Source organism: Petromyzon marinus, chromosome 44 (assembly GCF_048934315.1).
Source record: "Petromyzon marinus isolate PM22_M1 ecotype Great Lakes invasive population chromosome 44, UKy_Petmar_22M1.pri1.0, whole genome shotgun sequence".
Lineage (NCBI taxonomy): Eukaryota > Metazoa > Chordata > Hyperoartia > Petromyzontiformes > Petromyzontidae > Petromyzon > Petromyzon marinus.
The window spans coordinates 11,163,644-11,191,276 of NC_133710.1; the positions used below are offsets into that span (position 1 = coordinate 11,163,644).

The following is a 27,633-nucleotide window of genomic DNA, read 5'->3' on the forward strand; positions in this document are numbered from 1 at the left end:
CGCAAGTGACGTTTACACATTTATCAGTGCCGAGCTACCTGACCCCCATCAAGACCCTGCCCTCTTTATGTGGTCTGCAAGCAAATGGTCCATGACCCATGTGGGCAGTTCAATCCAAATTCGCCATGTATGCAAGACCGCAGGTGTACCAATAAGTATCCAAGAAACTTCTTGAAGGACACCCAGTCGGGCCATGATGGCTATCCTCTATATCGTTGTAGAAACCCTGAGCATGGTGGATTTGAAACAACGCTCAGGCCTGCCACTAACTCTCAAATGAAGGTTGACAACCGGTGGATTGTTCCCTACTGCCTTCTGTGCAAGATTTTCGAAGCACACTTTAATGTGGAATTCTGCAATTCTGTGAAAGCCATCAAATATGTTTGCCAATACAACAACAAAGGCTCTGACATGGCTGTCTTTGCCTTACAAAACAGAGGGGCAAATTATGGATGAGGTTAAACATGTTGTCTAAGGAAGATACATCAGCAGCAATGATGCCATTTGATGAATTATTGGCTTCCCCATCCATGAGCGTTCCCCCACAGTCATCCATTTGGCAGTTCACCTCGAAAATGGCCAATGCATCTACTTCACCAAAGGAACTGCCAAACAACAGGCCCTTGCTCCACAAGATACCACCCTGATGGCGTTCTTTGTTTTGTGCCAAAGTGACCCATTTGCTGCCAACCTGCTCCACCATTAAGGTCCTCGCTGGTTGACCTGCCGACACGTGACCGGATGATATTGGAGGGGGGCTACCGGTGGACGGGGGCCGCTGGGTGGTCACGTGGAAGAGCTCTCAGGAGCCTTCGGGAAAGGGCCAGAGAGATCGAGAAGGTGGTCGGGGTGAGAGGCAGAACCAGCCCCAGCCCGGGCCGATATAACGGGGGCCCCATGTGGGGCTCGGGGTTCTTAACTGTTAGTGAGTGAAGATCCACGTCGGGTTTAAGAAGCCTCTAACCATGCTGTCCAGGACCCAGCTCGTGGTCCGGACCGGGATAGCGGGACCGTGTCTAGTTCTGCCGTAGCATGGTTAGATGGGCGTTCAACACCCGAGTGTAGGTTACGTGATGTTGTATTGAGTTGATGTAATAAATAGTGTTGCTCCCAAGACAACGTCTGTGACTCAGTTGGACTCACTACAGTAGTACAAGTAGAAGAAGGTAAACAAATCACCCAAACATCTATATATAAAAGTTAATAGTTTCGTGTGTGTGCGTGTTTTTGCCAGCAAGTGCCTGTTGTATGCACCGTTTTTTTTTGGAGTCCAGCGATTTATTCAACATGTCTCCATTTTATCATGTACTGTATCTGTATCATGTTGTGAGAAAGGGCATATGAGTGCGCAATGTTGATACACAGGTGCTTTTGTTGCACAACATTAATGGTTGACACCTCATCAATGTGGTTTTTATTTCCCGATATACGATTTATCACCTATGTGACTTTTCTTTGACGACATACACTTTTTATTGTTTTCTCAAAATAACATCACCATTTACTGTATACAGCTCAGCTATAGTACATGGTGAGGGTATGTAACAACACCACACACTCGTGTACTATATCTGAGCTGTATACAGTAGATAGTATGATGTGTAATGTTCGGAACAACCTCATCCCTTGGGTCTGGGTAACGCCCCCCCCCCCAGTTAGTGCATATAAATGACAATGGTTATCCATTACCAGTTGGTCGCGAAAGCTTGCGTGTTAAAAATACATTCTATTGATTGTTAACTGTTATGTAAAACGAATTATTACTGGCCAAGACTAATTCGTGAATATATTGAAATTAGAAAAATAAATAACTTTTACCATGTTGACAGCTGCAGGCTTTTAGTGCTGCTTGTAAGCATGTTAAGTAATACACTTTACAATTATATGCCTTGTAAAGGCATCACGTACGAATTAACTGTGATGAACAATGTATCGTAATATATTTACAAAAAAAACCCCTATGCTCTCTGCACATCTTTGGTTCACAGTGATGATGTCATCTGACTATATTTAAGACCGAAATCAGGTAGATCTCTTCACAATTCTGGCAAAATCGCCCGATGATGTTGGATGTAATTAGCAGCGAAACATCATACTCAAATTGTAAATGTTGTGGATTTACCCTCCAACACACCGGTGGGCTGAAGTAGTAACTAATTGGCATGTTTTGTTTACGTGACAAACCTTACTGGTCTTGTGGGTGGCGTGTTAACAACACATATTTACGCGATCTAACCCACAAAAATCCTTTATAATGAATAAACTGTAAGTGATGAATAATCCGTGTCTCTGCATCTTTGTCTCTCAACCTTCAGAGGAGATGCATGCGGAGTTGTGTTATGCTGAGTGTTTACTCCAGAGAGCCGCACTCACTTTCATACAGGTAATGCACACACGCTCGCACGCACATACACAATTACTCAGGCACAGGTGAGCATTGGTACAGGTGCACATTTGCGTTTGTGCATTTCAGGATGAAAATCTCATTAGCTTCATACGTGGCGGTATGAAAATTCGGAACAGCTATCAGATCTACAGGTATGTGCAGCTACACGTGTGTAATGCATTAGCCTATTTACCATACTGTCATCTTACACAGCGCTTTAAATGATATACTATTCAGTTAATTAATTATTGACTTTTTTTCATAACGAAGTTAATGTCTGTTGCAATAAAACATTTCATCTGCATATTCCTAGCCCTTCCATAGATTAGCCAGTCCCCATTCCCCCTCCTCTTGCACCCCCCGCCACCCCTCGCATGTTCATTTTGTAAAAAAAAGTTCAGTGAACCTTTTAAAATCCCAACGGCAAGCTATATAAATAAGGACGTGGACCACCTATAACACCGGACCACATGTTTATTGTTGGAATGTACACATGAAAGCAGGGATGCAAAAAATATAGGTGCATTTGGATCTTTACAGACAGACAAATAAATGCTGACGGAATTCCCATGGCGAGCCAGTGACTGCATGTCCACGCGTTTTCGTCATCATGCGTGGGCAGGGATGTGCATCTATACCGTGAGCAATAGGCACGTAGCAATGCGAGAAAACACTTTTAAGACGCAGCTTCTGATGGAGAGATTGATCCTGTCAGAAAAGGGGAAGAGTCATTTTACCTTATTTTCTCACCTCCAGCCAGAGTTTCCCACTGTGTAAAGGTGTTTTTCAGTGCTACCGTCTTCACGTAGACTCGAATCGGTTGGGGGGCAAGTTCAAGGTTTCAAGTTTATTGTGTTTAACCAGGTGAGAACTAAAGAGACCAGTATCATCTCATTGACAATAATTGACTGGGTCGCAATAATGACAAAGCCAAATAATTAAGGACAGCGGCTTCACGTTTTACACGCATTTACTTAACGCGATTTTGAACTAGCTTGTTAAATGTACACTTATCTTCGTGATGCGTGCACTATCATTGAAATAACGTACTCCAACGCATTGGCCACAGTGTACGTAATGCGTTGCGAGCTAATTGTTAGTCAGGCAGCAAAGTTCAGTAGCGATGCCTCAGGTGCAGTACGACAACCACAAGGGCAGGCAGCATCAGCTTCTCCTTCTCGAGCACTAATTTGAAGATCTTTTCCACGTGAGCCACCGCTCCCTACACCAAAAATCCACTAAAGCGCTTGCCGTTACATTTAGGCAAATGGACAGACCAAAACTCTGCAAAGGGGGACAGAAATAACGCTAAACAACACAAAGAAGATTGTAACAACTATGTAATGTATTTATCGAATCGTGATCCCGAATTGTGATAGTTCTCGCATAATCTCTAAGGAGGGGTTGTAACTCATGAACACGTCTCTCATTTTGAATGCGCTACTTTACCTGACCGAGCGTCTCGGAGTGCCGCACGACTGGAAAGGACCGTATACTGGGCGCTGAGCAGTGGAAGGGAACAGTTCTTCCCCAATCATCTTTATCATCACCATTGATGCCATCATCATCATTGCAGGGAGCAGCATCAGCGTTTAACACACTCTTCTGTAATCCCAGTGCTTGAGTTTGTTTCCTGAAAACCATGATGCGCAACGCCAGTTGTGTGAATGTGGCCTTCGCCTCTTATATCAGCTCGGCTTAACTCTGTGTGCTATCTTGACATCAGCATGGGAGATGAGGTGGCAGCTGCCATTTGTGATGCTGGCCAAACCATCTCTTCACTTGTCACATACCGGCTTGAACAGATGCTCGCTAACTTCTCTTGCACCCAAGTCTGTATGGCCAATTGGGTGTTTTCTGTTAAGGTTGCGTACTCATGTGTTTCTTTGGATGCGTGTGCAGGGCTTGCCAGCAGATACTCGATCAGAACAACAGAGCTCATCACAGTGTTAACTTTCCACACTTCCAAGGAGGAGTCAAACTGGGCATCGGGGCATTTAACCTGGTGATGATATTCCTTACCACATCCCTTGTTTATGGTTCACCCTTTCTCTAGCATTCTCTTGGAAACAAACAACAGCAGGCAGAATTCACTACTGAATGTTAGTATTAGTACTTTAGTGCCTGGGCCAGGCAAGGTGCACTTTAAGGTTAAAGGTTTGCTGGTAGGTCACAATATAGACACAAGTGTTAAAGGTTAACATCATGAATGACAGATAACCTGCAATTCCTACTGAGTCAGCTCACTGTTTTAGCCATAAGATGTTCTGCACATTGAGTGCTCCTGTTTTGAACCTCCACTGCTGGTGTTTGCCAGCAGCAAGTCCTCTTAGCTGCAGGCCCGCTTATAAAATTCAATCAGCCATCTATTCCATCATGCGCTGTGCACCTTTAGCTGTGCCTCGTTGGTCAAGCAATGCCATGCATGCTGGCAGAGAGCACGCAGACTGCGCCTGATCATGGGTGTTTCGCACAGGTTGCATCTTTGCATCATCCATCAACTGAGCCCTTAATTCGCCAAAGTACATTACACATGCCCAATTCTTGTCAAGAGCTGTAAAATCTCTTTATTAGGATATTGTGGAATTAATTTCCCGAATCTTTAATCCCAGCAGATATGCAGGACATTTATGAATATACGCTTGTAGAGCACATTCTTGCAAATGAAGAAAATACTCTGTTTCTTTCAGTAAAGTCACGTAGTTAGAAATAAAATAAAACAAAAATAAAATATTTTATTTTATTTTATTTCTAACTACGTGACTTTACCGAATGAGCCAAAGAGTATGGATTCCTGATGTCACGAAAGCTTCAAATCAAGAATTTAGAAAATGTTATTTAAATGTCATATCCTCTGTTGAACTAGAGGAAAGCCCAATGAGGTTATTCCTTTTGCCAGTTGGTGTGGTTATATCCATGGTTATGTAGCAATGGTGCACACACACTATTTTTCACGAGTAATTTTCACACTGGAACTCTTGAGTCACGAGCATGGCACCCACTGTAGTTCATATCTACAAATACATCCTACAGCAACACACTTGTAATCAATGTGATGTGCAATCCATTTAAAATCCTGCATACAGCCATTAAAATAAGCATTGACACTGCAAGCCCCAATAACAGCAACAGTCCTCCATTAAGTGACAGTGACGTCATCATAACACCTTTGCCAGGCAGATACAATTTGCCGTCACCTGGAGCGGCATTTACACAGAAGAGACAGACCCACATGTTACGAACTAAATGAATAATCTCTGCTATCAGATATACTTGCTTTGTTTTCTAACTTTTATGTGTATATTTTTGTATGTTTAAGAGTAAAATGGAGTGAAATTTCGATTTAAAGCTTTCGTGACTGCAAGGATTCATCTTCTTTGGTTCTTTCGGTAAAGTCACATAGAATGAGAAAAAAATAATATTATTTTATTCTCATTCTACGTGACTTTACCGAAAGAACCAAAGAAGATAAATTGGAGTGCTTAGAAAATACAAGTGTGTACTGACGCTCAACCTGTGCGTCTCGGCTGACAACTTGTGTTCCTGCAAAAGCGGAGCTGGAGCTCAAAGTGCTCATGCACTTTTATTCACGGTCATTCCACACACACATACAGCTGATGCACGGTATATTTTGCTTGTGTATGTGACTCAATTGGCCAATGTATCTGTCCAGATGCTGTCCATGCTACCAAGTCGTGTATTGCGTCTCCTTGAGTTCATCGGATTCTCTGCCAACAAGGTGCAGTCTTTATCTTGTTAGCCATCGCTTATCTGGCACAGCTGCTGTGTCCTTGTAGTTATGTAATTGTGTGTTAATGTATGGTTATATACAGTCTGCAGACCAAGGGGAAGACAGGACCCAAGGCCAGGGTGGAGGGATACTGTCAGGGCACATCTCGTTGGTCATGTGTTTTACTGTGCAGCAGCTGCGGAATCTGTCAGAGGCCAGAAAGCATTGTTAAGGTGTCATGGCATCAATGGCTTTGCTTGTGGTGACGTCTTCATATGATAGGGGTAGGACCTGTCATCCTCTCGCAAATACATTGTTGCATTCAGGGTCAGGTTTGACTCCGTACTTTTATTTTACATTTCAGTGAATGGTAGCTCATTTAGTAGCCGCAGGGATGATCTGAACAAATTGCATTGCCTGCAATATGAAAAACATTCTTGCACATATGCAAGTTTCCTGAGCTTGAGGGTGGATACGAATTGTTGAACCGGTGAGTCGTTCCACGCCAAGCCCCTGTGTGTGTGCGTGGGGCGTAATGGGGGGGCCCCGAGTACCACAACCAGGAAAACGGCAATAACACGGACACGCTTAACATAATTTCAGACCACCTCAATCACATTACATAAACTAATCCAAAATGTTTTTTTTTTTGCGTTGGATTGCGTACATATATATGTGTCGTTAAAGTCGCCGACAGTCAATTAGTGAGGTTTGTCAAAAAAACATGCCAATTTGTTTAGTTCAGTGCATCGGTGTGTTGGAGAGTAAACCCACAACATTTACAATTAAAGTACGATGTTTCACCGGTATTTATAACCAGCTTCATCAGGCGACAGCCAGAGTTGTGGAGAAATCCTCCGGTTTCATTGTCGTCATTGTGGAGCATATAAGTACTAAAACAGAAGCAAATAAGAAGCATATATGACTACTTGGTTAAATATCTGTGAGGTGGCCCAGCCACAGGAGGGATCCCCGCTACCTCCGGTGGCTGGGACCGTCTCACATCGACAATGCCAATCTCTCACATCGACATGCCAAGCTCTCACATCGACATGCCAATCTCTCACATCGACATGCCAATCTCTCACATCGACATGCCAATCTCTCACATCGACATGCCAATCTCTCACATCGACATGCCAATCTCTCACATCGACATGCCAATCTCTCACATCGACATGCTCATCTCTCACATTGACATGCCAATCTCTCACATTGACATGCTCATCTCTCACATTGACATGCTCATCTCTCACATTGACATGCTCATCTCTCACATTGACATGCTCATCTCTCACCCTGACATGCTCATCTCTCACATCGACATGCCAATCTCTCACATCGACATGCCAATCTCTCACATCGACATGCCAATCTCTCACATCGACATGCCAATCTCTCACATCGACATGCTCATCTCTCACATTGACATGCCAATCTCTCACATTGACATGCTCATCTCTCACATTGACATGCTCATCTCTCACATTGACATGCTCATCTCTCACATCGACATGCTCATCTCTCACATTGACATGCTTATCTCTCACATCGACATGCCAATCTCTCACATTGACATGCTCATCTCTCACATTGACATGCTCATCTCTCACATTGACATGCTCATCTCTCACATTGACATGCTCATCTCTCACATTGACATGCTCATCTCTCACATTGACATGCTCATCTCTCACATTGACATGCTCATCTCTCACATTGACATGCTCATCTCTTACATTGACATGCTAATCTCTCACATTGACATGCTCATCTCCTCACATTGACATGCTCATCTCTAACATTGACATGCTCATCTCTCACATTGACATGCCAATCTCTCACATTGACATGCTCATCTCTCACATTGACATGCTCATCTCTCACATTGACATGCTCATCTCTCAAATTGACATGCTCATCTCTCACATTGACATGCTCATCTCTCACATTGACATGCTCATCTCTCACATTGACATGCTCATCTCTCACATTGACATGCTCATCTCTCACCCTGACATGCTCATCTCTCACATCGACATGCCAATCTCTCACATCGACATGCCAATCTCTCACATCGACATGCCAATCTCTCACATCGACATGCCAATCTCTCACATCGACATGCTCATCTCTCACATTGACATGCCAATCTCTCACATTGACATGCTCATCTCTCACATTGACATGCTCATCTCTCACATTGACATGCTCATCTCTCACATCGACATGCTCATCTCTCACATTGACATGCTTATCTCTCACATCGACATGCCAATCTCTCACATTGACATGCTCATCTCTCACATTGACATGCTCATCTCTCACATTGACATGCTCATCTCTCACATTGACATGCTCATCTCTCACATTGACATGCTCATCTCTCACATTGACATGCTCATCTCTCACATTGACATGCTCATCTCTCACATTGACATGCTCATCTCTTACATTGACATGCTAATCTCTCACATTGACATGCTCATCTCCTCACATTGACATGCTCATCTCTAACATTGACATGCTCATCTCTCACATTGACATGCCAATCTCTCACATTGACATGCTCATCTCTCACATTGACATGCTCATCTCTCACATTGACATGCTCATCTCTCAAATTGACATGCTCATCTCTCACATTGACATGCTCATCTCTCACATTGACATGCTCATCTCTCACATTGACATTTTTGTGCAAATTCCTTCTCTAGCTCCGCCCACTTACCTTTGGGTTGAGCCCACCAAAATCCTATATAAACCCTTGTTGCAGCAGCTCTTTCTCCTATGTCATGCAGTTCTCCTGCTGTATCTGTTCCACCTGATGATGGTCGCTTGTGTTGCGATCGAAACGTCGCAATTTATTTTATTTTATACCTACGTGACTTTACCGAAAGAACCAAAGAGTATAAAAATAATAGTTTTTTTAAAACATCCCATCAGCGACACGGCTATTATTCAGCGTATTACAGGACAACCGTTATTCTGCATATTCGCTTAAGAATGGGGTCAGGGGTCACAGCACAGGCTTGAGCTCTGCCCACCCAGGAGCAGTGGCCATAAAGAGCTGCCTGTGCCACATTTGATTGATGCTTGATTAAAACTTCGATTTAACCCAACTACATACAGTGTACAAGTCTCAAAATGCAAATGTGTACGTTTAAAATGTGTGCATACGTGTCACTACCAGTTTGCGATGCATATGTCATTTGACATACTGGTGGACATGGTTAAAAATTTGATTTTCCATCTCAGAATCAAAAGTGTATTTCCCGAGTAAAGCCTATTGAGCAAAGAAGTTATTTATCAAGCGGGGCGACTTGTCTGGCAGACAACATGACAGCATTCCACAATTACAGATTTGCTTGGACATGGCATAAACAGTAAAATAACACAGCGTTTACAGAAAGCAAACGCACACTGATGCCTATCTGAATGCAGATTCGCATCATCATCCAGCTCAGAAATCCTCTCTTATCAAGACGCTCATACATCGGGCTAAAACAGTGTCAGATGATGAAAGTCTAGTGAGAGAGATCAAACACGTTAAAGACGCACTACGACAGAATGGCTACAATAATGCTCAAATTAACAGCACTGAATGCCAAATCACGATCGCAAAGCAATACTGCTGAAAGCGATCAGATTCTTAAAACAATTAAAATTCCATATATCTCAGGAGTAACTGACAAATTAGCCCGTGTTTTGCAAAAGCAAAACATTACAGTAAGATTTGGTACAGTACACAAAATTCCAAAACTAGTATCTTGCACGAAAGACGAAGTACCTAAATTATCAACAGAAGGTGTATATCGGATTGATTGTTTATGTGCCAGATGCTATATTGGACAGACGGGACGTAACAGCATAAGACTAAAAGAACACCAAAGAAATATTAAATTATCTCAAACAAAACTGTCAGCAGTGGCAGAACATGCTTGTCAACAAAGACTCTCAATTGATTTTGATAACGTTGAAGTGTTGTGTAAAACTAATTATTACTGGCAAAGACTAATTAGAGAATCCATTGAAATTGAGAGAAACAGAAATAACTTTAATCGTTCTGATAGCTATAGGCTTAGTGCGGCTTGAAAGCATATTATTGAATAATAAATATTACAATTCCTTATAGGGGAAACACATTAATTAACGGATTACTAATGTAGCATATAATCACAATAACATATTACAACTAATTACTAATCTACAACTCATTACTAATCATAACCATTGACTGATTACCAATCGATTATATAATTACAATACCCCTCCTCCGCCTCAAATCACTGCACCTGAAATGAGTTAAATGATGACATCACCCTACTGCTCTATTTCAGACCGAGAGCAAGTGAGGGCTTTACCATTCTGGCGAATTGCCTGATGATGCTGGATGTAATTACCAGCGAAACGTCGTATTCAAACTGTAAATGTTGTGGATTCACTCTTCAACACACCGGTGGGCTAAAGTAGTGAACTAATTGTCTTTGTCAACGTGACACTTTATTTTGCTGATTGGCCGTGTCGGGTGGTGGAGGGTTACGACACATTTATAAATAACGCGATCTAACCCAAAAACCTTTATTATGAAAACAAAACAAACTTAACAATATCAATTATGTTGCAGAATTACATTAGCACTTAAACTTTAGTCATTTTAATAGTCAGTTTAATTGAGGACAGGGATGCCAGAATAGAGATGCCAAGAGACAAAACTGGGTGCTTCCGAACACTTTGGGACAGCTACATTAAATGCTTTTGATTCAAATTGTGTGCAAAATCTGGGTATTAATAGACAAGCAGACTTGCGTCACAGAATTAGAATTGTCCAATGGTAATAACAGGTCAGACAAAGAAAGGGCAGATCTACTGACAATAGGCGTGTAAATGAAAGTAGCCCTGCACTGAAAAACGTCTTCTCACGTCCAAGATCATTAGCCAAGCAATGGCATCGTGACCACAGTGATGCGTCCGATATGGAGCATTCTCTGCGAACCGTAATGTAGCACTGTAAACTGAGTTAAGTTGGTTTGCGTGTACCGAAGAAGCAACGCAATATGTCACATCATAGTCAAATAACGGAATGACTGTAGCTTCACTAATCTGTTCTACAAAATGGAATTCGAAGACCTGGCAGGTTTCTGTACAAAAAGCCAACCTTACATTTAACTTTTTTTATTACCTGATCAATATACATATTGAAGGATTATGCAGCATCAATAATAAACCTAAGGTATTTATATTGATTAGTCTATTCAGTAATTAGACCATTCAGTTTTGCAATCGAGAGTGGAAAGGAAGTGTCACAAATATGTTTTTGTTTTACTACTGTTAAGTACAAATTTTATAGCCAACAGCGTCGTTTTGTAAATTAGTTTTCATATCCTTAGGTGAGCAACCCTTAGCTCAGCGGTCCCTAACCTTTTTTACACCAGGGACTGGTTTTGTGGAAGAGACTTTTTTCACGGACCGGGGGGGGGGAGGGGGGGGGTTCATCATTGGGTCTTTCCCCCTTTTCAAAGAAACTCTCCAGCGACGTTTATTTTTTACTCATTTTGGCTACTAGGGTTATTAGCTTGTGGGCTTACCAAAACTGTGACTGAGACAAGTGCGCAGTGCGGGAAAGAGGCACGGACGGAAGTGGTAAATAAAATAATGGGTGGGCCACGAGCAGACTAAAATAAGTGACGGATTATGACTTCTCATAAGGAGCGCGCAACCTAGATCCCTCGGATGCGCAGTTTACAATAGGGTTCGCGCTCCTAAGAGAATATAATGCTGATCTGCCAGGAGGCGGAGCTCAGACAGTAATGTGAGTGATGGGGAGTGGCTGTAAATACAGATGAAGCTTCGCTCGTTCACCCACCGCTCGCCTCCTGCTGTGCGGCTTTGTTCCTAACAGGCCACGGACCGGTAGCGGTCCGTGGCCCGAGGGTTGGGGACCCCTTCGTTAGATAACAAAACGATATCATGTGCAAAAACATTTCTTGCAGAACAATTTAAACCACTACCTAAATTATTGAAATAATAATAGAAAAGAAATGCTCTGGAAAGACAAGCCAACGTAACGTCCACATTTGACACTTGGGATCATGCCTGCCTTGGCTCCGAGCAAAAGTGTTAAGCTCGCACTGTAAAGACCATCACCAAACAGAATAAGCCAGCTGTAGGAAGACATAAATTAAATCCAATAATACAATAATATAGCACAGGCACGTCTCAGCTTAACGAGTGTTCTTTCTACAAGAATTTTCTATAACGAGCAATTTTCATTTGGACCCATTTGTTTGCATAACGAGCAAAATGTTTGCTTATCGAGCAGAGACTGATTGATAGATATGCATCGTTGGCGGCAGGAGGCGTACTGTGGCCCGCAGCTGTTTGTTTACCAGATGTGCTGAGTGCGCGTGTTTGGTCATGTGGGAGAAGGGTGCCTCGTGGGTGGCGGAAGTGGTGGTGTAACTCAGTTTAACACGTAGGCTTTCGCGACCAATATTATTCATAATAAAGGTTTTTGGGTTATATCGCGTTGTTTATAAATGTGTCGTGACCCTCCACCACCCGACACGGCCAATCAGTAAAAAAGTGTCACGTTGACGAGACAAATAGTTCACTACTTTAGCCCACCGGTGTGTTGAAGAGTGAATCCACAACATTTACAGTTTGAATACGACTTTTCGCTGGTAATTACATCCAGCGTCATCGGGCAATTCGCCAGAATGGTAAAGCCCTCGCTTGCTCCCGGTCTTAAATAGAGCAGCAGAGTGACGTAATAATTTAACTCATTCAGGTGCAGTAATTTGAGGTGGAGGGGGGGGGGTATTGTAATTATATAATCGATTGGTAATCAGTCAATGGTTATGATTAGTAATGAGTTGTAAATTAGTAATTAGTTGTAATGTGTGTTATTGTGATTATATGCTACGTTAGTGATCCGTTAATTAGTATGTGTTTCCCCTATACGGAATTTTAATGTGTATTATTTAATAATACGCTTCCAAGCCGCACTAAGCCTGTAGCTGTCAGAGCTACGTAATATGGATTCTCGAATTAGTCTTTGCCAGTAATAATTAGTTTTACACAACACTTCAACGTTATCAAAATCAATTGAGTGTCCTTGTTGACAAGCATGTTCTGCCACTGCCGACAGTTGTGTTTGAGATAATTTAATATTTCTTTGGTGTTCTTTTAGTCTTATGCTGATGTTACGTCCCGTCTGTCCAATGTAGCACCTGCCACATAAACAATTAATCCGATATACACCTTCTGTTGATAATTTAGGTAATTCGTCTTTAATGCAAGATACTAGTTTTTTTTATTTTGTGTACTGTACCAAATCTTACTGTAATGTTTTGCAAAACATGGGCTAATTTGTCAGTTACTCCTGAGATATATGGAATTTTAATTGTTTTGACAATTTGATCGCTTTCAGCAGTGTTGCTTTGCGATCGTGATTTGGCATTTAGTGCTCTGTTAATTTGAGCATTATTGTAGCCATTCTGTCGTAGTGCTTCTTTAACATGTTTAATCTCTCTCACTAGACTTTCACCATCTGACGCTGTTTTAACCTGATGTATGGGCGTCTTGATAAGAGAGGATTTCTGAGCTGGGTGATGATGCGAATCTGCATTCAGATAGGCATCAGTGTGCGTTTGCTTTCTGTAAACGCCGTGTGTTATTTTACCGTTCAGGCCATGTCCAAGCAAAATATCTAGGAAAGGGAGTGTGTTAGTCACCTCCATTTCCATGGTGAACTGGATGGCTGGGTTTTGTGCATTGAGGTGATTTCGAAAATCATTAAGTGTATCTTTACCATGTGGCCAGACAACCAAAGTGTCATCCACATATCTAAACCAAAAAGATAGTTTTAATGTGCTCGAGGCAAGTGCTCTTATTTCAAAGTTTTCCATGTACAGATTTGCTATAGCAGGAGATAAAAGAGAGCCCATTGCTTCTCCTTCCATAAGAAGTAAGTGTTATTTAAACAATGGTCAGCAAGTTTTGTAATATCTTTTGGTAAACCTGTATTCTTTACTAGTGTATCAAGTAATTTAAGCAATTCGTTCACTGGAACCTTAGTGAATAGATAAATCACATCAAAACTTACCAGAATATCATTAGGGTTAAGTTTAATATCTTTAATCACATTCACAAGATGTTCTGAATTTCTTATGAATGAAGATGTCCTACCGATGTAGGGCTGTATTTTTTTTTCTTCTTTGGTTCTTTCGGTAAAGTCACGTAGAATGAGAATAAAATAATAAAATAAAATAAGACAATAAAATTCTCACGACGTTTTGGCCACAACACAAGTAGCCTTCATCAGGTGAAAGAACAGATCTGTCGGGACGACAGTGCTCCAATGAACGTTGTTAAGATTCGTAGCGTCTTTTTAAGCTCGGTGAGATGCGTGAAACCTCTTGACAAAGGAGTTTAAGTATCAAAGCAGGAGAATTTAGCATTGAAATAGCTGAGGGATTGGCTTGTGACACAAATAGCTATATTCTTAGTTTTTTCGGTAAAGTCACGTTGAAGAGAAACAACAAAAGAACAAAATATATATAAAACAATAAAAAATTCTCACGACGTTTCGACCATAACTCAAACGGTCATCATCAGGTGTGTCGGTTTGCATAAATTTATTTTGAAAACGGCATATTTATTTGTTTATATAAAAATAACGTTTGCGTCACGCGCAACGATTGGCTGTTTGCCAGGACTAGTCCATCTATTTTTTGAAAAGAGGAGGGGGGAGACGAAATTGCTGTCTGAAAGCCACTGTAAGCGTGAACAATCAATCAAGAACTGAAATGATTTATCAAATCTTTCCAATGATTGCTAAGATATAATCCATCTTCTCGGTTGAAATTGTCTCTGTGTTTGTATATGTGGATAGCCTCATGAACGAATCTCTCATGGAAGCCAGATGGCTTACAAAGAACCTCCGTCTTGGAAAAGTCAATGGCATGTGAGCCTACTGAATTAGAACAATGATCTGCTACGGCCGAGGTGTTGGTCCTACCGTGTTTAAGGTCTGCTTTATGTTCACGAATGCGGTCCGAGATATGGCGTTTGGTTTCTCCAATGTAACTACTACCACAGAGGCAACTTAGTTTGTAGACACCAGGGTATTGTATGTCCGGAATCACATCTTTTACAGACGGAACCAGATCACGGATTTTATGTAATGTGTTGAAACGGACCTGGATCTTGTGTTTATTCAAGATTTTGGAGATCTTTTTTGTGATCCCAGCAATGTAGGGTAAAGTGATGGTTTTGAAAGGTTCCTCAAGAGGGTTCTTCTTCATGGTTTGAGTGATAGCTTTGCGGATTGTATAGTCGGAGTAACCATTAGCCCTAAGAGCTTGGTGTACGTGCTTGAGTTCACTGCTTATGTGTTCCTGGTCGGATATGCATTGGGCTCTATGATACAGAGTCTTGATGAGAGAATTCTTCTGTGATGGATGGTGGTGGGAATCCGGTTTCAGATAAGCATCCGTATGGGTAGCTTTCCTGTAGACAGAGTGGCTCATTGAACCATCAGGTCTCTTTTTAATTAGGACATCCAAAAAAGGTATCTTGCCATCTATTTCGACTTCCATGGTAAATCTGATGGCTGGGTGTATGGAATTGATGTGGTCGAAGAATTGGTCTAGAGCAGGCCGGCCATGTGGCCAGATGACAAAAGTGTCATTCACGTACCTCTTCCATAAGGTTGGGCGCAGAGTGGCAGTCTGGATGGCGTCAGTCTCAAATTTCTCCATGAAAATGTTAGCTATAACTGGAGAAAGGGGGGAGCCCATTGGGGTGCCCTCAGTTTGTTTGTAGAAAGTTCCATTCCAAGTGAAGTATGTATTGGTTAAACAGTGTCTCACCAGGGGGGGTACCTCAGTGTTTAGTCCTTGATGAACCAAGTCTTCAATGATTGCAATGGTGTCAGGTACAGGAACCTTGGTGAATAAGGAAACTACATCAAAACTGACAAGCAGGTCGTCTGGGGACAGGGAAATACCCTTGATTGTTGATACCAGGTGAGTAGAATTTTGTACCGCAGAGGTGGTCTTTCCAGTGAAAGGACGCAGGATTTCAGACAAAAAACGAGCTAGTTTGTAGGTGGGGGAGCTGATAGTAGAGACTATGGGACGAAGAGGTGTATCAACTTTATGTATTTTTGGTAAGCCGTATAATCTTGGTGGCCTGGCAGCAGAAGGTTTCAACGAAAACTGTTTAGATTGATCAATTAATGCGGTTGAATCAGAAATTATTTTGTTGGTTTGTGTGACGAGGCTGTTGGTGGGATCTCTTTTTATTTTTGTATAACTACCATCGTCGAGTAATTCTTTAATTTTGTTGTTGTATTCTATTTTATCCATGATAACAGTAGCATTGCCTGCTCTAGACCAATTCTTCGACCACATCAATTCCATACACCCAGCCATCAGATTTACCATGGAAGTCGAAATAGATGGCAAGATACCTTTTTTGGATGTCCTAATTAAAAAGAGACCTGATGGTTCAATGAGCCACTCTGTCTACAGGAAAGCTACCCATACGGATGCTTATCTGAAACCGGATTCCCACCACCATCCATCACAGAAGAATTCTCTCATCAAGACTCTGTATCATAGAGCCCAATGCATATCCGACCAGGAACACATAAGCAGTGAACTCAAGCACGTACACCAAGCTCTTAGGGCTAATGGTTACTCCGACTATACAATCCGCAAAGCTATCACTCAAACCATGAAGAAGAACCCTCTTGAGGAGCCTTTCAAAACCATCACTTTACCCTACATTGCTGGGATCACAAAAAAGATCTCCAAAATCTTGAATAAACACAAGATCCAGGTCCGTTTCAACACATTACATAAAATCCGTGATCTGGTTCCGTCTGTAAAAGATGTGATTCCGGACATACAATACCCTGGTGTCTACAAACTAAGTTGCCTCTGTGGTAGTAGTTACATTGGAGAAACCAAACGCCATATCTCGGACCGCATTCGTGAACATAAAGCAGACCTTAAACACGGTAGGACCAACACCTCGGCCGTAGCAGATCATTGTTCTAATTCAGTAGGCTCACATGCCATTGACTTTTCCAAGACGGAGGTTCTTTGTAAGCCATCTGGCTTCCATGAGAGATTCGTTCATGAGGCTATCCACATATACAAACACAGAGACAATTTCAACCGAGAAGATGGATTCTATCTTAGCAATCATTGGAAAGATTTGATAAATCATTTCAGTTCTTGATTGATTGTTCACGCTTACAGTGGCTTTCAGACAGCATACATAAAAACAAATTTCGTCTCCCCCCTCCTCTTTTCAAAAAATAGATGGACTAGTCCTGGCAAACAGCCAATCGTTGCGCGTGACGCAAACGTTATTTTTATATAAACAAATAAATATGCCGTTTTCAAAATAAATTTATGCAAACCGACACACCTGATGATGACCGTTTGAGTTATGGTCGAAACGTCGTGAGAATTTTTTATTGTTTTATATATATTTTGTTCTTTTGTTGTTTCTCTTCAACGTGACTTTACCGAAAAAAACTAAGAATATGAATTACTGCAGTCACGAAAGCTTTAAAACAAATAGCTATGTTAAAGTCAAAGTTTACCTATCAACAGAGGCATTTAGTATATGGACGCTAAAGGCCTCCAACTACCCAACTATCATACAGTAAACCGATGTGAAACAAACTGTCTATATTACATCAATATAATAAATGTACTTAATATATTTAATAACCTGGGCTATTAATTACAAAGCAACTGGGTATACACTAAACTATATGAGTGTCTTTTAAGCTCGGTGAGAGGCATGAAACGTCTTGACAAAGGAGTTTACGTATCAAAGCAGGAGAATTTATCATTGAAATAGTTGAGGGATTAGCTTGTGACAGAAATAGCTATGTTAGAGTCAAAGTTTACCTATCAACCGAGGCATTTAGTATATGGACGCTAAAGGCCTCCAACTACCCAACTTTCATACAGTAAACCGATGTGAAAAAACTGGGTCTGTATTACATCAATATAATAAATGTACTTAATATATTCTTCAATAAGCTGAGCTATTAATCACAAAGCAACTGGGTAAGGTAATGCCAGCGAAAGAGCTGCGGTCTGACGGTCACCGTAAAATACAATTAAGAACCAAAATGGTTTAAAACATCTTTCCAATGTTCTTAGCTCTTTCAGTAAAGTCACGTTGAAGGGAAACAATAAACTAATGGTTACTAAGCCAGAATCCATCTATTTCTGTCACAAGCCAATCCCTCAGCTATTTCAATGCTAAATTCTCCTGCTTTGATACTTAAACTCTTTTGTCAAGAGGTTTCACACCTCTCACCGAGCTTAAAAAGACGCTACGAATCTTAACAACGCTCATTGGAGCACTGTCGTCCCGACAGTTCTGTTCTTTCACCTGATGAAGGCTACTTGTGTTGTGGCCGAAACGTCGTGAGAATTTTATTGTCTTATTTTATTTTAAAAAGATGAATAATTGCAGTCACGAAAGCTTTAAATCGAAATTTAGGGCTGTATTTGTTTAGTTATATATTTTGCTAATTTATATGTGGCAGAGCCAATTGTACTTACTATGGGTCGTAATGGGATGCCGATTTTATGAATCTTTGGTAGCCCATACGGCCGAGGTGGTTTTGAGGCCCTTGGCTTAATTTGGTATTGCTCATTCTTTGGGATTAATGAATTTGCAATGATTGCAGTAGTCTTACGTTCTAAAGTATTAGTTGGATCTCGTTTAATTTTAATGTAGGTACTTTCCTCTAGTAAATTTCTAATTTTATCATATTTTAAAAAGATGAATCCTCTCATTCTACGTGACTTTACCGAAAGAACCAAAGAAGATGAATCCTTGCAGTCACGAAAGCTTTAAATCGAAATTTATTATCATAATCGGCTCGTGACATCACTACAGTAGTGCGGCCTTTATCAGCTGCCAGGATTTGGATATCTTTATTTAAACGGAGCTCTCTTAAGGCTTTTGCTTTGTTCAAGCTAATATTTACTTTTGGAACTTTGCTATTCTCAATTATTTTGGCAACCTCGTGTCTAGTCATCTCTGCCTCATTATGTGGAAGTAGTCTTACTGCTGATTCTACCTCAGCAATTATCTCATCCACTGGAATTGTGCGTGGGGTAACGGCAAAGTTAAGGCCTTTAGAAAGGACAGATCATGTCACTGGTTAAAACAGTTAGTCAAGTTCATTACGGTTTTGTTTTTACATTGTTCGTTTTTAGTAGGGATTTGTTTATTATGAAGTTTAGAAAATGTATTCATTTGGCTAGTTTTTGTTAGATTAAACACATTATCAGCCGATTGTTGTGTTATGGTTTCGATTATATTCCAATAATGCATGGATACACTATTGCTTATATCTAAGTGTAACTGCTTTAGCGATTCCGAAATGTAAGATAATTCACTCCTGGTGTGCTGTATTCTCTCTATTAATAATAATTCGCTAGCTTTGTGTTGTATTTGGTTGGCTTTAGAAGACTTTATGTGATAGTGTAACTGTTGGCGCGCGACGCTACAAACCCGGCGACCCGAGTTCGATTCCCGCTCATGGCCAACACTAGAGACAATTATCTGAACCAGTCCTGGGCCTCCCATAAGTCGACTTCGCCTCAAATTAGTTCCTGGTGCAGTGTATAAACATCACCAACTGGGGGGAAACAAAGGCGGCCAGGTGTGCTGGCCACCCACCCCTTGTGTGCCGTAACGACCTTCATAAATGTTCACCCTAATAGTCTGTTAAGGCTATACGGGGAATCTTGCACTGTGGTTCTTCGTGTGTTACATTTGATGTTTTATTAAAAAATTATCATTTGTATTTCCCACATGAAAAAAGTTGTTCAAGAGTGGAACATTTTTGGGCTGAAAAACGTATCTCAGCTTTTAACATGGGAGTCAGTGTGAACACGATGATCATTTAACGAGTTTTTGCTTAACGAGCAATTTCCGCGGAACGTACCTCTCTCATTAAGCGAGACACACCTGTAAGCATATTCAATAATAAGCTCACTGTGTCAACTGACAGCCTGAAAGTTACATAGATCCGAATGTCTCACTCGTGTGTCTAATATGTCTTGTGTCCCCAGGAATCGGTGTCTATCACCATTCATTGTATGATCCTCTCTGTGCATCCTCATCTATAACTGTCTGCACACGTTGGCCTATCCCTGGTATATCTTTTAAAATTCCCGTACGTCCTTTGTGCGTCCCCATGCGTGCAGGAGTTTGGGCTGACCCAACTGCGGGAGGGCGCCGCTCTGCCCGGGATCCGCGCTGTGCTCTGTGTATTCGTCCTCCTCTTCTACCAGACATTCATCTGCATCATCCTTGGCAAGACACGACTCATACACACCAATGACTTTACTTCTTGTGTTACCTTTCATGGGCAATTGCAATGCTAACCTGTTTTACAATTACAGCTTTGTGTTAATGCTAGACGTAAATTAGACTGCAGGGCACTCTGAGAGGTCACACGCAACACAGGCTGTGTTGTGCATGGTCTAAATGCTGTGACTCGTGTTACACTGGCAGGCAATGGCGACTGTAACCTCGAAGAGGCAGAGTCTCTGCTCCAGCCCTATCTCAAGAAGTACCCCAATGTGAGTACCTCGCTGTAACCTCACATCACGTAATAATGCATATATTGCAACATAGGTTTGAAACAAAGCATTAATTAATTCAGTGATTGTGATTATCTAGACTCTCGATATGCTTAATTGAGTGTGGAAGACATTTTGTCGGACAATAATACTTAGTTTTACATCAGGGATGCGGTCCTGAAAGTCATGATGAAGATCAAAACGACGTAAATTGAACCAAACGTAGTTTGCACGCCACGAGAGCGAAACCAAAACAATGGTGGGTACGGTGAAGCTGTGTCGTAATGTGCGTCTTCATCGTAGGCGTACCCACGTTACATTAAATGACTGAAAATACTGTACTCAACACGAGTGTAGAGAGTAAACTTTAACACAGATTATATAGAATATCCAATAAGGTACAGTACACTATAATAACATCACAAAAAAACTGTACATATATAATATATTGTATTCTGCAGTACATTTATTTATGCGCGATGCAAAGTAGTTAGTGTACAGGGTAGGGGAGGTGAAGGCTGAGGCGACGGATACGATAAAGGATGGATGATGATGCTGTCAGCAACGCAAGTGTGGGTTGAGGCGACGCAAATCAGATTGCGGCATTATTCAAGTGACGACGTATTTGTGAAATTACACAAAAGGAGGACACGTAAATCGGGGTATGACAGTACAAGTAATGCCTCCATTAATTACAGGCTATGACATTCACCATGGTGTTCTGGTGTGCAGGGTGCACTCTTCCTCATGTATGCTGGGCGAATTGAGGAAGTGAAGGGAAACGTTGAGGAGGTATAATTCACCCCTGCAAGCTCATACACAGAAGGCTTACACAGACATTGAAGTCAGGAAATTTAAGAGATCCAAATACTGAATTGGCATGATCTAGCATCTACCCATTTCTGTCCACTCTCCACCTGGCCTCTATCAGTCTCCCTGCATCTCTTAGAGTCTCTACTTTGCTTTTGTCCCGCTATATCAGCCTGTTGCTAACCTGTTGGTGTTGTGATTCATCGAGTACTTTACCGAAAGAACCAAAGAGTATGGTTTCCTGCAGTTATGAAAGCTTAAAATTAAGATTAAAAATGTAAATAGATTCTGACATGCATTGTATATACATTCAATCAAGTATGTAAGAATTGTATTTAATTAATTTGTGTTGTATACAATTGGATGCACTTCATCCACCAGTGTTAAGTATATATTCTAAAACTGAATCATGACAATTTTATAAAATCGCAATCGCAGAGCAGTCTCTAAAGGATTACTACTATCTATCAGAGGATGTTTGCATGTTTTTTCCACAAGTACGTGTGCTTAATGCACACTTGATGCTTTGAAATAGGTATCTTTAATGTTTGAACATCTTAACACCTGTTTCATTGCCAGAAAAGGGTAAAGCCTATTCTTCTTTTATCATCATTTTGATACTGGCCAAAAGGGCGCATCGGTATTATCTATGACAGTGTCTGCCTCACTCTCTCTTGCGTATTCTGGGTCTTGTGTATGTACGTCTCTCTGACCCTGTCTGTGGCCTGTGCGTCATAGGCAATCTCAGTGTTCGAGACGTGCATTGGCTGTCAGCAGGAGCTTAAGCAGCTCCACCACATCTGCTTCTGGGAGATGATGTGGTGCCATGCCTTCCAGCAGAACTGGTTGGCAGCTAGCGCACTCGCCAACAAGCTTAGCCAGGAGAGCCGCTGGTCTAAGGCACGCACGCGCACACATTCACCATTGCAGAATGGGCAATCAGTAAGCAGGGTTGAGCCTAGCTACTATTAGGATGGGTCACTACCGGCACTTTTCAGGTGTTAGAGGCACGGAGCTGCAGGCTGGCCTTAAGAAAGCAGTGCCAAGCATTGCACCATCGTACGTGTGGGTTTTCTACTACGCTCTGTTATCCTCTTGTGTCAAACACTCATGAATGCAATTAGCCAAACATCTAGATTAAGTAGGATCTTCCTGAAAACGTCTTAAGACTCGTGAGGGTTGGGTGCACAGCAGGGTGGTGTATTAAACTGTACATTTGTCGAGCTGTGTTTATATCTGTACAGCTGATATTAACAAGGAGTTTATTAAAAGCTCAATTTAAGTAGAATTGTATCTTATTACACCGACCACCACACCACTGCTAGGCACACACACATATTCCTATGCCTAGATATACAGAGCAAGTACTGATTTTTGGATGATGGTTCCTTACCCAGAGTTACCCTAAGCAATGATTGTGGGATCATGGAAATTCAGTTTTTTAGCGCAGACATTTTAAGTCTGAGGAAACTTTGAGTTAGGCATACAGTGTTGTTTTATGTCACTCTCGCATTAACGGCACAATTCTGCTCATACCGACTGATACTCGAAGCGCTCAAAGAGTAATTGTTCAGATTCAAGTTCCAACAGTAACACGCATGGCCAGGGGTGAGTCTTTGGCCCCTGCTGAGGGAGCGATGTGTGTGGCGGTGCAGGCGATTTATATCTACCAGAAGGCGGCGTTCCTCTCCATGCTTGGGGATGAAGAGCTCCGAGCTACAGGAGAGGATCCGCAACTGCTATTTCAGTACAGACACCACCAACTCCACAGATATCACGAAACTACTCGCATATATCACGAGACTACTGACAGCTTGCATAACACCTGAATGTATTAGCACATTCATAATAACCAAAGGGTCCTTTATGACCATATAAACTCTGCTAATAAATCTATATCTCTTACTATGTATAAAGACAACTATATATTCATGTAATTTCCCAAATATATAAAATGTTTTCATAAAGAATGCATTATTCTCTAGGTTTTTATTGTCTTTATCTATGAAGAGGAATTTATATCTTGAATAACATATATAACAGTATTTTAACTAAGCAAAATACATTTACTGTACAATTTTACAGAACAAACTAAAGGTCATCGCAGCACAATTACTGTGACCTTCCAACAACGAATTTGATGTAAATCGACCACACAAATTTACCACAAATTTTCCAGTGACCCACCCCTCCAGAAATAATGACAACAGATTGTAGGTTGTAAGCTTGTTAAAAACACCGTGTCATGCCATAATTTGCAGGATGTGACTATTTGCTGGCATTCCAGCTCAAATCCAGGATGTATAATATTTCCACAATTAAACTGTTAGCTTCTAATAACATTATTGATATACCTGGGTCTCACTTGTAATCTTGTACATTAATAGACTTCACAAATGGCATTGACTTTGGTTGCATACTGCTTTTAACTTTGTGTTCAATGCAGGCAGGTGCCAAAGCTGATGCAAAAGATTGCTGGGAAATCGATCGCCATTGAGAAGTTTGCCGTGCGCAAGTCTCGGCGCTATCTGAGCTCCAAGCCGATAAAGTTGATCCTGCCTGCGTTTGTGAGTGTCTGGCACATGAATGACGTCGCTCATTATTAATGAACTCATCCGAGCAGGGATTTTTATGCTAAGCTACATTTGACCAATTCTATCCCTGTCATCTTAACGTTGCATTCTGATTTACTCGTAAGTATAAGAATTTACATTTTATTGTGAGGCCAACATTGAAACCCAAACCGTAAACATATTTCAATTTTCAGGTATACCCTTGCAACTACATTTATTTTGCACTTTGTGAAATTAAATTATAAATGTTATCCAACATCCTACTATGTGAGACCTTTGCCAGTAACAAGATATAGTAATAGGGTTTTACCCTTTTTAGCTGGCACAAAAACTGACACCTTTTATACAAGGGATCATGTTTGCAATAACTACAACACAAACAGTCAAAAATGCAAACAAAAAGAAACAACTCTGATAATGATATGCACTGTCCTTCAATTTGATTGGTCCACACCCGAGACGGCTTTTCTTAGAGTCTAGTCTCCACTGGTGTTGGACCAGATGACACCATAAGGCGTACAACTCAGCTAAAAGGGTTAAAACCTATTACTATATCTTGTTACTGGCAAAGGAGGTCTCATAATGTAAAGGCTTACCCCGAGCTCTCAATACTCTGATAGTGCGCTGTTTTTGAGTTGTACGCCTTATGGTGTCATCTGGTCCAACACCAGTGGAGACTAGGCTCAAAGAAAAGCCGTCTCAGGTGTGGACCAATCAAATTCAAGAACAGTGCATATCATTATCAGAGTTGTTTCTTTTTGTTTGCATTTTTTACTGCTTGTGTTGTGGTTATTGCAAACATGATCCCTTGTATAAAGGTGTCAGTTTTTGTGCCAGCTAAAAGGGTAAAAACCTATTACTATATCCTAATTTGTATCAAGAGATTGAAATTGTGCACCACTTATATGATAGTTTAGAGGTTGGAAACCTGTGGCTGCTCCAACCGCATGCAGCTCTTTGGCTGCCCTCTTGTGGGCAGCCGTATTTTTTACTTACATCTTAAACGTAATTTAACGTAAAGATAATTGATTAATTATGGTAGGGAATGGATCACTATGGAATGTCTTGGCGACAACAAAATATACAACAGTCAACTGCATTGTTAAAGAGTAACTAAAGGGGGGAAAACTAAATAGATGCATATTCTTGGTTATTTCGGTAAAGTCACGTAGAAGGGAAACAAAATAATAAAAAAAAAAATATCTAAAACAATAAAATTATCACGACGTTTCGACTGCAACACAAGCAATCATCATCAGGTGTGAAAACCACAACAAGAAAATTGGAAAAAAGTGGCGGTTATTTTTAACGTTAGCACCACGGAGAGAGATTTGACAGTTTGTTCAGATGGACGAGTCCATCTATGTTCGGAAAAGAGGAGGGGGGAGACGAAAAATAATAGATGCGGTCTGAAAGCCACCTTAAGCGTGATCAATCAATTAAGACCTGAAATGGTTTATCAAATCCTTCCAATGATTGCTAAGCCAGAATCCATCTTCTCAGTTGAAATTGTCTCTGTGTTTGTATATGTGGATAGCCTCATGAACGAATCTCTCATGGTAGCCAGATGGCTTGCAAAGAACCTCTGTCTTGGAGAAGTCAATGTCATGTGAACCTACTGAATGATAACAGTGATCTGCCACAGCCGAGGTGTTGGTCCTACCGTGTTTCAGGTCTGCTTTGTGTTCACGAGTGCGGTCCGAGACATGTCGTTTGGTTTCTCCAATGTAACTACGACCACAAGAGGCAACTTAGTTTGTAGACGCCAGGGTACTGTATGTCCGGAATCACATCTTTTACAGACGGAACCAGATCACGGATTTTATGTAATGTGTTGAATCGGACCTGGATCTTGTGTTTATTCGAGATTTTGGAGATCTTTTTTGTGATCGCCGCAATGTAGGGTAAAGTGATGGTTTTGAAAGGCTCCTCAAGAGGGTCCTTCTTCATGGTTGGAGTGATAGCTTTGCGGATTGTGTAGTCGGAATTACCATTAGCCTTAAGAGCTTGGTGTACGTGCTTGAGTTCACTGGCTATATGTTCCTGGTCGGATATGCATTGGGCTCTATGGTGCAGACAGAGTCTTGATGAGGGAATTCTTCTAGGATGGATGGTGGTGGGAATCCGGTTTCAGGTAAGCATCCGTATGGGTAGCTTTCCTGTAGACAGAGTGGCTCATTGAACCATCAGGTCTCTTTTTTATTAGGACATCCAAAAAAGGTAGATTGCCATCTTTTTCGACTTCCATGGTAAATCTGATGGTTGGGTGTATGGAATTTATGTGGTCGAAGAATTGGTCTAGAGCAGGCCGGCCATGTGGCCAGATGACAAAAGTGTCATCCACGTACCTCTTCCAGAAGGTTGGGCGCAGAATGGCAGTCTGGATGGCGTCAGTCTCAAATTTCTCCATGAAAATGTTGGCTACAACCGGAGATAGAGGGGAGCCCTTTGGGGTGCCCTCAGTTTCTTTGTAGAAAATTCCATTCCAAGTGAAGTATGTATTGGTTAAGCAGTGTCTTACCAGGGGGGGGGGGGTACCTCAGTGTTCAGTCCTTGATGAACCAAGTCTTCAATGATTGCGATGGTGTCAGGTACAGGAACCTTGGTGAATAAGGAAACTACATCAAAACTGACAAGCAGGTCGTCAGGGGACAGGGAAATACCCTTGATTGTCGATACCAAGTGAGTAGAATTTTGTACCGTAGAGGTGGTTTTTCCAGTGAAAGGCCGCAGAATTTCAGACAGAAAATGAGCCAGTTTGTTTCCCTTCTACGTGACTTTACCGAAAGACCCAAGACTATGAATCCCTGCAGTCACGAAAGCTTTAAATCAAAATTTAAATGGATGCAGTTTGTTCCATCAACTGTTTTGCTTCACTCATAATTTGTTTGCAATTTGCCAGATACCTGCCACTGTGTTTGTGTATGTGTACAAGTAACTCTGTGTGTCATGTGGCTTGTAAACTATTTTAGTGAAAGACAAAAACAAAAACATTGATTTTCTTTCAAAGGTTTGCGACCCCTGGTTTCCAATCCCTGTGATCGTTGATTTTTTTATTTACATGCAGATCGGTATGGGACATTTAATTTCTTCAAATAATTCTCAATAGTAGAATTGTTAAAATTCTCTAATTTCCTCAATTTGGCTATGGCAGCTTGTGGTGATACATGTTTATTAAAAGGTTTTGATGACGAAGAACCTTCATTAATCATCAGTGCTCTCATGCTGTCGCTATGGCTAGGAGATGATGTACGTTTGGAATGGGTTCAGCATCGTCGGCAAGCGCAAGGATCTCACAGACAAGATCCTCGTTACCATTGAGGCAGCTGAAGCAGCGCTGAAAGTTGCAAGTATGAGAGCTTCACAAGCCACATCCTGTCATTCCATTCATGAGCATTTACCTTCCACCAATAACACTTGGGTCTATCCACCCTTTTTGTCCTCCATGTAAGTCGTCCTATGCACACTTACAAGCGTGCGTCAGCATTTCAAATA

The 27,633-nt window shown here is 41.3% G+C and overlaps 1 protein-coding gene across 5 annotated transcripts in view; it reads left to right on the forward strand.

The window, feature by feature from the left end:
- Positions 1-27,633, forward strand: part of LOC116951827 (tetratricopeptide repeat protein 39B-like) — a 113,315-nt gene that overhangs the window by 69,490 nt on the left and 16,192 nt on the right. For all 5 annotated transcript variants that reach the window (XM_032970587.2, XM_032970590.2, XM_032970589.2 and 2 more), the window contains 11 exons: positions 2,316-2,383; positions 2,474-2,538; positions 4,289-4,391; positions 6,060-6,125; positions 20,378-20,486; positions 20,688-20,755; positions 21,488-21,547; positions 22,304-22,465; positions 23,221-23,312; positions 24,012-24,132; positions 27,380-27,488. In XM_032970587.2, the coding sequence (XP_032826478.1) occupies positions 2,316-2,383; positions 2,474-2,538; positions 4,289-4,391; positions 6,060-6,125; positions 20,378-20,486; positions 20,688-20,755; positions 21,488-21,547; positions 22,304-22,465; positions 23,221-23,312; positions 24,012-24,132; positions 27,380-27,488 (1,023 nt within the window). The remainder of the gene's footprint in view (positions 1-2,315; positions 2,384-2,473; positions 2,539-4,288; positions 4,392-6,059; positions 6,126-20,377; positions 20,487-20,687; positions 20,756-21,487; positions 21,548-22,303; positions 22,466-23,220; positions 23,313-24,011; positions 24,133-27,379; positions 27,489-27,633) is intronic.